At 40.6% G+C, this 14528-nt stretch overlaps 1 protein-coding gene across 35 annotated transcripts in view; it reads right to left on the minus strand.

Moving 5' to 3' along the window:
* The window catches only part of RIMS2 (regulating synaptic membrane exocytosis 2), a 337394-nt gene that overhangs the window by 46418 nt on the left and 276448 nt on the right, over positions 1 to 14528 (minus strand). For 20 of the 35 annotated variants that reach the window (XM_077932777.1, XM_077932776.1, XM_077932780.1 and 17 more), the window contains one exon: positions 4347 to 4519. The exons of 13 other annotated variants lie outside the window; for them this stretch is intronic. In XM_077932777.1, coding sequence (XP_077788903.1) covers positions 4347 to 4519 — 173 coding nt within the window. Of the gene's footprint in view, positions 1 to 2055; positions 2302 to 4346; positions 4520 to 14528 lie in introns of all 35 variants that reach the window. 2 more of the 35 variants (XM_077932773.1, XM_077932774.1) reach the window with 1 other exon arrangement.

Genomic DNA, 14528 nt, shown 5'->3' on the forward strand with positions numbered 1-14528 from the left:
AAACAAAAAATAATCAGCGTAGGAAGCAGAATTCCTAAAGCATAAATGCTACGAATTACTTTGCTGCCACGACTTGACTCATTGAAGTGTTCATTGAAGAAAAAGTACAAACATTTTAAATAGGTGAAAAGGCTTCTCTAACCCGAAGACGGATTTTCATTTTAGCTTAAGATAAAATCTAACTTTTTTAAAAAAACAAAACAAAACTTGCTTTGTTCTTATGATGATTCCCTGTCCATGGCTGTAGTCTCTTCACTAGTCTCAGTGGCAGGGGGAAATCAGGGCTTGGGGCTTTGCGATTTCAGAAAGGGCTTGTACATTTCCCCATAATTTGAGCTCTGGATCAAACCCTAGCTTTCACTCCCTGTTTGCAGAGCAAGTGCAACCGTGGTTTAACAGTTCAGGCAAAATGACACACTGATATGCCTCAAACCAAGAAGGTGGGGGGTTGGATACTGCCACATGCCAAGGATGGGAAAGCAGGGCCTCTTCAAACCTTCCACTCAAATCTCTTGAGGAGGACTCTCCAAGGGAGTCTTTTTCCTGGCTGGCGAGGAAAGGACTTCTCATCCATACTGGCCCTGGCTATCCCTAGAAGCCCACTTCACCAGTCCTTGAGCCCTGACCCTTACTCCCCACTTCCCTTCCCTTGTAAAAGCAGATGACTGCAGTGATGCAAACAGCTGAGAGGGAGAGAGTCCCCCCTCCTGCCTTCCCTCTCCAGTGCCCTGTGCAGTCATTAGCAGCACACTAGAGCAATGGAACCCATGGCCCATGGGTGATGTAGTTTTACTGAAGGTTGTTCTATCCGCAATAATGGGGGAACAACATCCCCCATTGGGCTCCCATTGTGTGCTGCTAATTAGTGCACTAGAGCTTCAGAGGGAGAGAGTGGGAAACCCCCCCTTTTCGTTGCTGCCATGCCTATCTGCTTTTACAAGGGGAAGGAAAGGAGTTTGTTTTGGGAAGTGGGGAAGGCTTTACATGCAGCTTCTGGAAACAAGGAAGCGTAGTAGGGATAGGTGAGGAGGGGGAGAGAACTCCCCTCCAGTTTGTACTTTAAACTCACACCATCAGAAACTATATTGTAAAAATGCAGCACTGTCCACTTACACACCAAGAAACCACCAATGTAATTTAAAAATGAATGATTTCAGCCTTCTGCAGTGTACTCAGAGTTCACATACACTTCTCACTGGGTGATAGTTCTATAAAAATCAATGGGATGTATTATACACAGCAGAGTGACATAGAAGTAACTTACAGGAATGAAAAGGCACTTTAAGATCTACTTATGTATCGCAAATATGATTACTATACAGATGAGCAAGATCAATAGTTCCCTTCTCTTACATATTAGGCAAAGCACATATTCCTTTGTAGTGATGTCACCAGAAAAGAATTATCTAAAGTAGTTAATGTTTGGAACATGAAAAACTTCTGTAACATCCCTGTCCTCAGTACTGTAGTACTAATAATAGTACTCAGCATTTTCTATAGCACGTTACCCAAACTAGTTCAAGACTCCGCATGCACCATTCAGTAGTGAATTCTTAAAACAATCAAGTATTATTGTCCCTACTAATGAAATACCAGCCATTATGGAGGGCACTAAAAAGCCCCTGGAAGAGGAACACATTGCACTCATTCATGGTGTTGCTGTGCGTGAAGATCAAACCACCCGTTGTTAGGGTGAATATATACTGTATTCTGTTGACAGCAGAGTTTAAGAAAGCTCTGGAGTTGGCTGAAAATTACTTTCATGAGTGGCTGATTTGAACCAAGGATGCTGATTTGAACCAAGGATGCTTGATTTGAACCAAGGATGACTAGTTCAGAACTGGTAGGCTATACAGCAAGCTATACGTGGCTATAATTCATAATTTTGTTTGCAAAAGCAGTCCACTAAACTCAACTATTAAAACATTATGGCTGAAATTAAAAATAATTGCAGGACAAAGGGAGTATAAACAACAAGCTACTGCGAGTGATGGAGGGCAAGCAAGGAATAGGGTCAAGTCATGAGGGAAGCAATGTTACGGGGATCTGTTTTACCTGAGATCATCTTGTGAGTATCGCCTTTGCAAATCCTCTTTATTTTTTGTTTCTGTCCCTTCCTCAGTTTGCTCATCTTGGGTCCCTTCATTCTCTTCTGCTTCTTTGTTCTCCTCCTTATCACAGTTCTCTGTCACCTCTTCCCCTTCCCCTTTTTCATCCTCCTTTTTCTCAAGATCCTGATTCTCCTCATCTTCCTCAGGGAATATCTCCCCCTCCCCTCCCTCTTTTCTTTCCTCACTTGATCTTCCAAAGTTAACGAAAATTGAGGAAGCATGCAAATAAACAAAAAAGAAGACAGAAGCTTGTTAGGACGAGTGGACAGAAGCGAAACATGCATTCACTAAGGGGCAAAAGAAAATGAATTGACAAATCATACAACAAATGGAATTATGCCACGATGACAAAAAAAGCATGCTGGTTAATTACTTGGCATAGTCTAGGTAATGATAAAGGTATAGTCAGTTTTTCTAGGAGTAACTAAAGGGCAGATATATTGTGCAATAAGCTAAACGAAAATAAACAATACTCAAAATTAGTTCTTTTAAAATTAGTATGGGTAGTTTCCTAGCAGTTAACCGTGTGTGTGTGTGTGTGTGTGTGTGTGTGTGTGTGTATTGCACATATATGTGCACATTTATGCATGGAAATTCAGCTTGCATTCTGCAAGCGTGCATGCACCCATTCCAGCTTGTCATTCTGAAAGTCAATGTAAGTATGAGAAGTGGAAATTAAATTTTCACAACCCAGCATCCATTCTGTGCTAGATTCTGCTAAGAGGCAGTCACTTGTTTCTAGTCCACTGCCCCTGGGGTTGCTTGAAGGTTACTGATGGAGTGCTGAGTCAACTTTCCTGGCTGCTACTGCTAATCTTTCCTTCTCACGAGAGACTGCTTGTTTGTCAGCAGCACACAAGCAACTCATCCTTTGGACTGCCTATGTCTAGCTATTATAACAATGGGCCACTTTACATGTTATAACAAGTCACAGTTTCAAGCCTTGTTCTTGGCTTCCTCTCATGGCTTGTTGAAAAGAGATACAAAACACAAAAACTTGTTTGCACATATCACTAAGCCAGCACAGTACTTAATTTCCTCCCTGGTCAGCAAAGGAGAAGCAGCGCAGATATAGTTCAAATTTCTGATTACTAGCTAATGGGAAACTGCCTTGGCAATTTGGATAACTGTATGAATTGATCATACAGTCAGTCGCTATCATCAGTCAATCCTTTGCAGAATGGTTAAAGATGTGTTATATATACAGGGGTATATATAACACATATTTAAGGGCAGGGGAGAATCATATAAATGGGTGTGAGTAATCAAAAGATGCAAAGAGATTTGAAGGGTTATGAAATGCTAAGGCTACTCTAGTCATGAAAGGGAGGATTAAAAATGGCCTCTGTCTTGGCTGTTCTGTGCAATCCTGAAAAAAATCCTGACATTTTTTTGAAACCCCTCAATCACAACTTACTTCCTTTTCCCTGTTACTTTTTTAAAAATACATTTTAAAGCACACAAGCCTTTTATGGCAATTCCAATAGTCTCTTTAATTGTGGAGTTGGCCACCCATGGGCCAATGTCTAAACTACAGACCTACGGTTCATAGCTCCTTAGTTGGTTTGGAGGAATGTGAACACTTGTGATCAGCTGCGCATGTTTGTGTAATCTTCCTTTTTTGACAGAGGAGGCTATATATCACATTATGCTGTAGGCATGCCATGAACATGCAAACATTTCATGTTTTCCTCACCACATCCCACAGTAAGTGTGTACTAGATCTACAGTAGGTTGTTTCTATAGCTCCATGACGTAGACTTATCGAATGCAGCTACTAAGATGTATAAATGAATTTCTAATATCTGTAAAGTACAATAACTAACTTTAAATACTGGCTTGAATTGTCAATAATAGGTTCATTTTCAATCCAGGAAAACACTCCACTGTCGCAGAAAACTAGCATAAGATTTTAAAAAATCTTTTGGGAACTGTGTTACTTGAACCAAGTGGAATCGGTGGAAAGTTGATCTGCTGTTCAAAAATACAACCTTGTAAGTCAGAGCTTTCCAAACTTTTCATGTTCGCGACACACTTTTAGACATGCATCATTTCCCGACACAGCAATTCAGTCTTACTAGCAAACTGGAGGCTAAACTAACCCCTTTCCAGCCCCAGGAGGAGCGAAGGGAGTGTTCGTGCGACACACCCACACACTGCAGTCAACACTCTAATGTGTCGCAACACACAGTTTGGAAAGCTCTGTTGGAAGTGGTCAACTTTACAGTTTCTTACCTAATTTTCTTGTTCCCTCTCGGTCTTTCTGACTGTACAGACATATAGCTAGTGCTGCTGAAGCGGGAAGCGCTACTGGTCCTTGATACAGCCGACACGTCGCTGACATCGCTGTCTGAAGACTTGTTAGAGACATTGTCAGAGCCTCGTTGAGGGTCCCGCCCTGGTCGATACTGTAAAAAGGAGTATACAGATGAGTGTACAAATTTAGTCTATGTAGCCACAGTCAAACAACTGCTTACAACTTCTCTGTACCAGTACTGTTGCTGCCAGTTTCACAAAGCTCTTGCAGAATAGGGAGGATTCTATTTATTCAGCAATTACCGCAATAGCAGAACCTCACATAGAAATTTATTACATTTTGTTTACTTTAAACATTCCAGGAGTGCTTTTCAAAGCGCTAAGAGTGGCGTCGATAAAATAAAAAATGCAATTCAAACTAAAACAAGTTGAATGATATAATAACAGCTAAATGATCCATAGAGCTACTACTTATTATTTTTTACCATAAACAGTTTTAGTCCTTGTGCAGAAACCCTGCAAAACCTGAAATGTGTGGGATATGCACTACAATGAAAAAACAATTCCAATGCATTCCTATATTTAACCCCCTAAATGCAAACAAAATGTCAGTACGTGATAAAGGGCCTATGGTGTTTTAAGGTTATTATATACTGTTTCACCAATACTTCCATTTTACAAAAATAAATGTAGCTGTGACAATTCTGTTTATTTTTTATATTTTTAAAACTTTGTGCACCACAGCATCTGTGTAGCACAGTTTCAAGATTTATACACTGCTTCTATGTCCATGCTAAATGCATAATCGGCACTCAGTAATTCAGTGTCTTAGGCCACACAACTTCAATATTCTAAGGAAGTGCCATATTCTCAAAAGAGTATACAGGCAGCTGGGAATCTATTTTGCCCACAAACTGATCTCCTTGCATGGTCCATAAAAAACACTGCCAACTTCTTTTTACAGTGAGGTATAATAATCAAGGACCATGTGTCAATGGTGGACTTTGGACTTTCAAATTTCAGCAGCACCCTGTGCGATGCCAAAATTTGGCACTCTTGTGCTCTGTTCTAAGTCACTGTTGCGGTACCCCATGCTGCCCTCCTGGCTCGGTGCCCGGTGCAGACGAACCGTTTGCACTCCCCTAAATTCACCTCTGCATGCGCCCAGGCATAGGTAGAGTATGACGAATTCCAAAAGTATAACATGAAAGTGTGACATTCCTTTCAGTTGCAAGCCTTTTTTTCATTTTCCTTACAGGTGAAGCAACCTCAACCAAAGCTTGATTTAATTTGGTAGGGACACCAGGGGCCAGCTCAAATTGCTTTTGGGGCTACATCCAAACTGTCAGCTGCCAACGAAACAACCCTGCCCAACAGCAAACAGCTCGACATCTCAAGGGTCACCGCAAGTTCTTTTGCTCCTCAAATAGAGCTTCATAATTTTTTGCCGCATAAAGAATTTGGCTGAAGAATCTACCTTGGTTGCAGATTGTGATGAAGGAGAACAAAACATATCTATAATCCAGGGTTCAGACAACATGCTACCCAAACCTTGGCTGTACCATATAACTGAACTAAAAGGAGCAGGGAGGAGGAACAAACCAGCTGTCATTTCTTCCCTGGGAACCTGCATCTTCATGGTAAGCCACTGTCTGGATTAAGCATTACATGTGAATACAATCTGTGACTGCCATTTGTATTTAAGGGTATAAGACACTGTGTCTCTCAAACACAAATGCACACATGCAGCTTGTTATACCATCTGTTTCTTGGGTTTCTTCAGCCACCTATTCTTTATGCCAAGTGCTAAAAATTAAGGGTGGAATTCAAAGTCACATTAAGTATCTTGCTACATTGGCTCAAGGAATTCTGCTTGTGCAATGGAACACCCCCTCCCCCTCTCCTTGACCCCCCACACTCCCTAAACCAGTTTTAGGGGTTTCTATAACTCTTTGGAGCAGAATTAGAGAAGGTGCAGTGTGTGTGCGGAGGTGAGAAGAAGAGGGAAAGTTCAACTGTCAAGTGGAATTCCTTGTCGAAGAAGGAGTTTGGATTTGATATCCCGCTTTATCACTACCTGAAGGAGTCTCAAAGCGGCTAACATTCTCCTTTCCCTTCTTCCCCCACAACAAACACTCTGTGAGGTGAGTGGGGCTGAGAGACTTCAGAGAAGTGTGACTGGCCCAAGGTCACCCAGCAGCTGCATGTGGAGGAGCGGAGACGAGAACCCGGTTCACCAGATTACGAGACTACCTCTCTTAACCACTACACCATACTGGCTCTCCAGTACTGTTGGGATGCGGTAGCTGAATACAGCCCAATGGGTAGAAAATAGAAATAAAGCAACTATATTTAAGGTTGCAATTGCTGGCCATGGGGTGGGATATGTTGCAATTTGATATAGCAGGCTCAAGTTTAAATCCCTACTTTGTAGCAGAGCTCATAGGATTCTTTTGAGGAAGTCATTATGTGTGATGGCTGTTTATCACAGCCGTATTCATCCCTTGGTCACTTAATTTACTCTATGACACTATTCATGTAACAAAACAGGGTAAAGTGTGTATGCAGAATAGAGGAGGAACATAGTAACAGGCTTCTACCCATTCACTGAGACTTCTGCATCAAATTTTCAGGGATGCAGTTTGTATACAGTAGGCTGTCTCTGCATGATTCGGAAAGAGCTGTGCATGTGCAAGTTGTATGCGCAAAGGCTCTGCAAAGAAGAGTTACTCCTGCTCCCCCATGCATGCTTTCACTCTATCATTTGGTTGCATGAACAGAGCTTAGGATGACTCACAGCTTAAATGTCTGAAATGACTCCACTGAATAGCACTGTTTATGAGGAGACATTACATTAAGTTCTAACTGCGGTGTTAGGGCATGCTAATCTCTTGGATGACTACATTCTTAGGTTTGCTGGGAAAATGAAAAATATAAGCTGCTCCAAACTTTAGGAAATGATTTATATACGCAACAGAATAAGGTGATGGAATCCAGAGGTAGTCGGGTGGGCTGTGCCACTATAGCTGCTCCCACACACAGACCCATTACCAAGCCCATTTTAAGTTGTTAACACATAAGCATATATATACATATATACACATACATACATACGTACATACATACATACATACATACATACATCTATATATCCCTGAACAACTTGGGCTCCTCCCAAATCAATCTGCCCAGGTGTTAAAATCAGCAAGGCTCTGTTAGCACTGCCCCTGCCTCCTGTGGTTAGAGGGGAGGCAACACGTGAGAGGGACTTATCTGCATTGGCCCCAGGATGTGGAATGATTTTCTCCCAGGGGCATCTTGCGCCATCACTGTATACTTTTTTTGACAATTGGTTAAGGCACACCTCTTTGCTCAGGCTTGAGTGGATGTGCTCCATTCGGTTAGCTTTGTCGTTTTGCTTTATGATTTTAATATAGCATATACTTGTTTTAATTGTGATATTATGCAACCCACCCTATAACCATTTGGATGGGCCCACAGGTAGAAATAATAAATAGTTTTCATGCAAATAAAAACAAAACAAAAACCCATCTAGCACATCAGGGAGAAAGGTTCTAGACCAGGGAAGTTGGGGGGGGGGGGATTAAAAACATGACCTCGACTAATAGGGTCCACTCTACCACTTGAATTATTTCTTATCTCATTCTCACATCATTTTGTTCTATGAACAAACCAGGCCTAAGTCGGACTTTATAACTGAAAACAGAATTGATGTTTGTCTAATACAATGAAGATATCGTATCCCATTTTAAGAATATTCTATAGTATAGTTGCCCCAAGCCAGGACTTGTCATACGTAATTTTGGTTAGCTAAAGAACCAAATGTGTGTACATTTCTGGGTGAGATGCAGATAGTTGGTCACTGAAGGGCCTTTACAGTAGTGGCACCCTGCCTAGAGAACACCTTACCTAGAGAGGCTTGCTTGTCATTGTGGTCCAAGGTAAAGACTTCTCCTCTCCCCCCACAAGTCTTTTAACTTTGTTTAGTTTGGATGTGGGGTTTTGCTTTGTTTGCCTTTGCTACTTCGGTCTTTTATGCTTGGTACATTTTTATTAGTATGTGCTTATTGTCATTGAATTTTAATTTGTTTCCATTCATCTGTGTCAGGTGCCCTGATATTTTCTTGCAGAGCAGCCTATAAACATAGCAAAGGCATTGGAGCCCAGATCAGGATAGCCCCAATCAGATGATCAGCAATATATCATCTGTTCTAGGAGGGAATGAGAAGTATGCAAGCAGCTGTCAAGGGACTCAATGTGTGAAATTATTATAGAAGTATTAAAATTTATGAGCTGAAATATATATATTTTTTTCTATACCAAACCCTGATATAGTCAAAACTACCTGCACTGCCAATATACAACAAGCAAGGAAGTACAGTAAGACTGAGGAATCTGCTGAACTGAAGGTGAGATTCTAGATAAAGATGAGATAGCATTTAATGCACCTATCATACAAAAAGTAAAAACAAATATATGGTACAAAAATTACACATCTAGGTATGTATATATGTATCTATGTGGTCTTCTCAGAAATCAGTAATGTGAAGTTAAGCCAATAAATGAGCACTAATTTTAAAAAAACCACACCAAAGTTGTATGGCTTTTCTTCTTAATTTAGCAAGGTGGACACTTTGTTTCATAGTAAACTTTTAACAGAGTTAGTAGGAAAGTGTTAATTAACTTGGATCATTATCTTTGCATACAAGTTACTAGGAGGAGTTAAATATTTGAAGGCTCCTTTGTTCTGCTGATGTAACCCAAAGTTTTTCTGTGACATTCTTAATAGTTTGTTCACTAGTAAGATGACATTTCATCTTTTTATCTATAGCCTGAAACAATAGAATCGTAGGGTGGACACATAAGAGGAGCCTGCTGGATCAGGCCAATGGCCCGTTTCAGTCCAACATCCTGTTCTCACAGTGGCCAACCACTGGCCTGTGGGAAACCCTACAAGCAGGATTTAAGCACAAGAGCACTCTCCTCTCCCGTGGTTTGCAGCAACTGGCATTCAGAAGCATTGCTGCCTCAAAGTGTGGAGGCAGCGCTTACTTTCCTTTATCTGTCCTGAATCTTCCAACATTCAGCTCAATTGGATGTCTATGAGTTCTAGTGTTATCAGAGAGGGAGAGAAACTTTTCTCTATCCACTTTCTCCATGCCATGCATAAACTTCTCTCATTTTACCTCTTACTCTCCTTTTCTCTGAACTAAGAAGTCCCAAATGCTGCAACCTTTCTTCATAGGGAAGTCATGCCATCCCCTTGATCATTTTGGTCACCCCTACCTGAACTTCTCCCAACACTACAACATCTCTTTTGAGGTGAAGTGACGAGAACTGTATACAGTATTCCAATTACAGTTACAGCCTAGCATGGAAAACTGGCTTTTTTCACAGCTGCTGAATGCTGGTTTGACATAGTCACTGAGCTATCTGCTACGATCCCAATGTCTTCTTCCTGGTCCATCACTGTCAGTTCAAATCCTATGAGCATATATGTAAAATTAAGGGGTTTTTTTGGCCTCAACATGCATCCCTTTACATTTATATACACCGAATTGCATTTGCCATTTTACCACCCATTCAGTCAGGTTGGAGAGCTCCTTTCGGAGCTTTTGGCAATCTCTTTTTGTTTGAACAACCCTGAGCAATTTAATATCATTAGCAAACGTGGCCGCCTCGCTGTTCACTCCTAACTCCAGATCATTTATTAACAATCTGGTTAAAAAATCACAGGTCTCAATGCAGATCCTTGGGGGGACTTGAAATTTCACTTGTCTCCATTATTTGCTTCCTGCAACCCATTCCTGAGCCACAATAGAACCTCTTCCCTTCTTCGACTGCGAAACTTACTGAAGAGTTTTTGGTGAGGTACTTAGTCCAAAGTTTTTTGAAAGTAAGAGTCTACTATGTCAACTGGATCACCTCTAGCTGTATGCTTGTTGACACTCTAAAAGAACTCTAATAGTTCATGAGACTGGGCTGGCCCCTGCGGAAGTCATGCTGGCTCTGTTTCAGTAAGGCTTGTTCTTCTATATGCTTGGTTATATTATCTTTGACAATGTTTTTTACCAGTTTTCAGGGGACAGACATTAATCTATATTGGCCTGTAATTTCCCTCCAGATGCGCCTTCCAAAACTCCCATCATTCATGACTACTGCCCATGCTTCCTGTGAATATTGGGGACCTGTACTCCAAAACATCTGGAGGTCAACAGGTTGGGAAGACCTGTTTTAGACCAAACCCTGGTGAAAAGTACAATACTCTCAGTGATAACATTTTCCTCACAGATAGCATTCCCGATATATGTTCTGAATTTGACATTTAAAAAATTATTTCGCCTCCTAAATATATATTAGTAATGTTTTGAAGCCAGCACTTACTACCTGTAATGAAATCTGACCATCAGCCATTATTTCATATTCCAGTTACAAGGCACTTTGTATATAGATATGCAGTTGTGGTAGCAACTATTACATATTTAATGACAATTGTACTTGAAGAAGCACTTCCTGCTTTCTATTAAAAGTAGTTTTGTTCTTTATTTTTAGATGGCATTTGAGCTCAAGGTATACTGTTTCATGACTGCACATTTAAAGCAGAACTTGCTTTCTCTCTCCACCTACATACAACAGATGCCAAAATTGTTGAACCTCTCTACTAATTACCATTCAAGCAAATGGCAATGGCCCAGTTTTATTCTTAGTTCTACAAGATGTTCCATTTGAAGATCCTGGCATAAGTTCGGCTCCTAATAAAATACTGTTATACCAGGTTCAGGAATGAACTGGAGAGTTCTGAGGGGTCTACTCTTTGTGACAAGTTTAAATGCTGCATTTCAATCTTGATTTTTCATTATTTGTCATTGGATATGAAATTATATGATGGCAAATACACAAATTCTGAAAAAACCCTGATGTTTGCAGTTGATGAACATAGTTGCAAAGTTGCTAGAGCACCCTAATACATACATACATAATTTTATATGTATGCTGCCTTTCCACAGTTAAAACCATGCTTAAGGCAGCTTAAGACATGAAAAAACACATAATCACAAGCAGAACAAAAGTAAACAATAAAAAGTATCAAAAAGTACACAACCAAATTAAAACAACTTCCATATAATATACTGCTGCTGATCTCCTAAGGCTAGATCAGTTAGGCATTCAGTTGTGTGCTCATTTGGGCAACTGCTACTTCCAGGTTCTTTGCTTGCAATAATGTCCAGCCGCTGGTGATGATCACCAAACAGCTCAGAAAGAAAACTCATCACACATCAGGGTGGAAGGCAGAGTGGCTTCAGCCCCCCCCCCCAATCTTACCCCAAGATAGCTGTAAGCCCTTCAGATGCTGCAGCCACCATCAGGCTTCCCTTGGTGCTGCTGTATACAGTTGTGTTCTCTCTCTCCCCACTTCATTACTTCTAATACCACTAACAATTTCAGTAGGTTGTCTGGCATCCAGACTCAGCCCATCGGTTGTCAGTCAGCACTCCTGAACTGTATGCCATTTCTGTAAAACTCTAGCCACTCCCTTTATGATATTTGCCTCTCCCTGACTTGCAGTTCTATCTAATCTTTGGTGCTAAATGCTGAATTAAGTCTCATATGCAAAGTGTGTGTAGGCAGCTTTCCACAGCCGTCTCAAGGGCTGTCTTGTGCCGTGATGCTCTTGAGCTATTTAATCAGTTTAGTCCAATCTTTCAAACAATATTTTCAACAAGAATTAACAGATTTCATGTAGCATTTCACCCTCCATAAAGTCTAGCTTACCTAGTTCTCTTTCACTACCCTCATCAAGTCTATTAAGTTGTTCATAATTAAAATATCCCTCAATGTGAACAATTGTGGCACAAATTACCCAGAGGCCCTTGCATTATGGGGAATAAAAACTGGCCAGATGGTCCCTGAGTTGTTCCAGCTGTTCTTGAAATTTTCATAGGAATTGCTGATATGCCCAAAGGAAAATGTAATGAAAGGCAAGATTTAACTTTATATAAAGAACAGTAGATTACAAAAATGGAATCTTTCCTTAACATCAAAAAAATGTTTTGAAGGATCTATGTTATTCTTAAGGGTATTAATGCAATGATCTCCTTTACACATAACTTAGTGTCCTTCAAGATTTTTCACCATTTTTGTACTTAGCTATAGACACTGGATATAATTTTCTTGTTTTAAAAAAGACCACTCCAGAGTTTTATAAAAATAAACTCTTGAGTTTCAGAAACACCATGGTTTGTTGAGCCATCCTGCCTCAGACACTACTCAAGCTACAAAGGCCTAAAGCAAGATCAGCTAGAAAATGAACCGAGCTTTGGAGAAATAAGTCATGGCATATTTGCTCACATGTGACAGAATGCACACTAAAAAAAGGGTTTAGTTCCCTGCATCCATGACTAGCAATAGCTGCAGGAGCCCAGCAATGGGGACCTAAGAGCAATATGCTTCTGAACATGTGGAAATTGCTTTTTTGTTAGGTAGAACAAAACTGGTTTGAAATAAGTCATGGATAGAATTGCCCTTTTCCCCTTCAGATCAGGCATCTGATGTGAGAATAGGGTGGTTTTTAACCCCATCAGGGTGCAGAGCTGGGTAGAGTACCCTGATGTGTGGGCGGGAGCTCCCTCCCTAATCAGATCAATCACCTGATCATGATCATCACATCAGTCGTCTGATGAGCAAGGAGAACGCCACAAACCCTGTCCTCTGCACAGATAATCAGAGAAGTGATGTGAGTCTGTGTATGTGTACATATGTGTGGCCTGTGTATGTGTTCTGCACATATTTAATTTCATTTCATATCTGTGCACAGCGTGCATGTGGGGTATATGCACCCACTGCTGGCATGAGGCTCCCAGAGGACGAATGTGGCACCGAGGCTGGAAAGTTATAGCTATTCCTGCTGTTTTTTTTTATTATTATTTATTTAACAGAATGTATATACAGCTTGATTGTAATTAAACCTCTAAGTGGTTTATAAAACGGTAGTTAGACAGCCAGCTAGAGTCAAGGAAGAGGCCCAAACTCACAAAACAAGGTGGGGGGAGAGGAAGGTGAGCCATTTTGAGCTCTACATTTGTTGTTGGTAAAGCAGGATACAAATATTAACTCAACCTAATGGTAAGGGCTACCATTATTGAATTTTCCAATTTATAAAAGATTTACAATGTCTGTTTACAATCATAATTACAATTTTAGCATAGTTTCTCCCCCCCAAAAAAATTTAAAGGCAGATGCATCCCAAGTAAGCACATCAGAAAAAAACCCATGAAAAAACAAAACAAAGTGACTATACCAGCCCAGATCTAACATGGATGAGAATGTGCATTCAGATACACATCACTCCGAAAGCAACACAGTACAAACTGGCAACAGATGTGATTTGCACATCTGATTTACATAAGTGGCTATTCATCCAGCAAATGCTATGCATGCAGAAGTCTACTTCTTCATGCATATCTCCTGGGGACTGGGGCAAACGTCTATGTACTTCCCTCTAGGCCAGCTAGACTGATCCTTCTCTCACCACAGTGACCACATATAATCAACAGTCATATGTGAGAAAGCTAGGACAGTGACGCAAGTACAGAGACCATCCACACACCTGTTCCAAAATTACTTGAGAATTAGTCCTTCTACTGCCTTCCTCCCCTATATTCAGGGAAATTAAAAATTATTCCTTTATGTAAAGTTTTTTTGTGGTGGTGAGTTCAATGATTTAAAAATTCTCCTCCCTCGCTATTTCCTTCTCTTTTTCTTGCCTTGTTGATGATATGACCTACATATACTGTGAGTCCTCTAAGGGACACGGACCAATGCATACAAGCTAAGTGTTGTTAGTTGCGTGGAGGCCTTAGGGTAATAGGACAGGAAGTAAATGAAGAATGAATGAATAAATGTAATTTATTTGATTATATTATTCTAACCATTATATCTCTAAATAGAACATAATGCAATAGAAAGCTTTCAGTCCTGAGCTTCCAAGCTTCTAAAGGCTACAATCCAAACCTTCCTTATGTCAGACTATGGTGAGCTTAGATTTGAGTAAAGGGATTCCTCCACCTGCATCAGCTGGCTCACCAGGTCATCAGCACTGAAGGGACACTTGCATCACTCCACCGGTGCAGACCACCCTTA

This window comes from Podarcis muralis, chromosome 8 (genome assembly GCF_964188315.1).
Source record: "Podarcis muralis chromosome 8, rPodMur119.hap1.1, whole genome shotgun sequence".
In the NCBI taxonomy this organism is placed as follows: Eukaryota; Metazoa; Chordata; class Lepidosauria; order Squamata; family Lacertidae; genus Podarcis; species Podarcis muralis.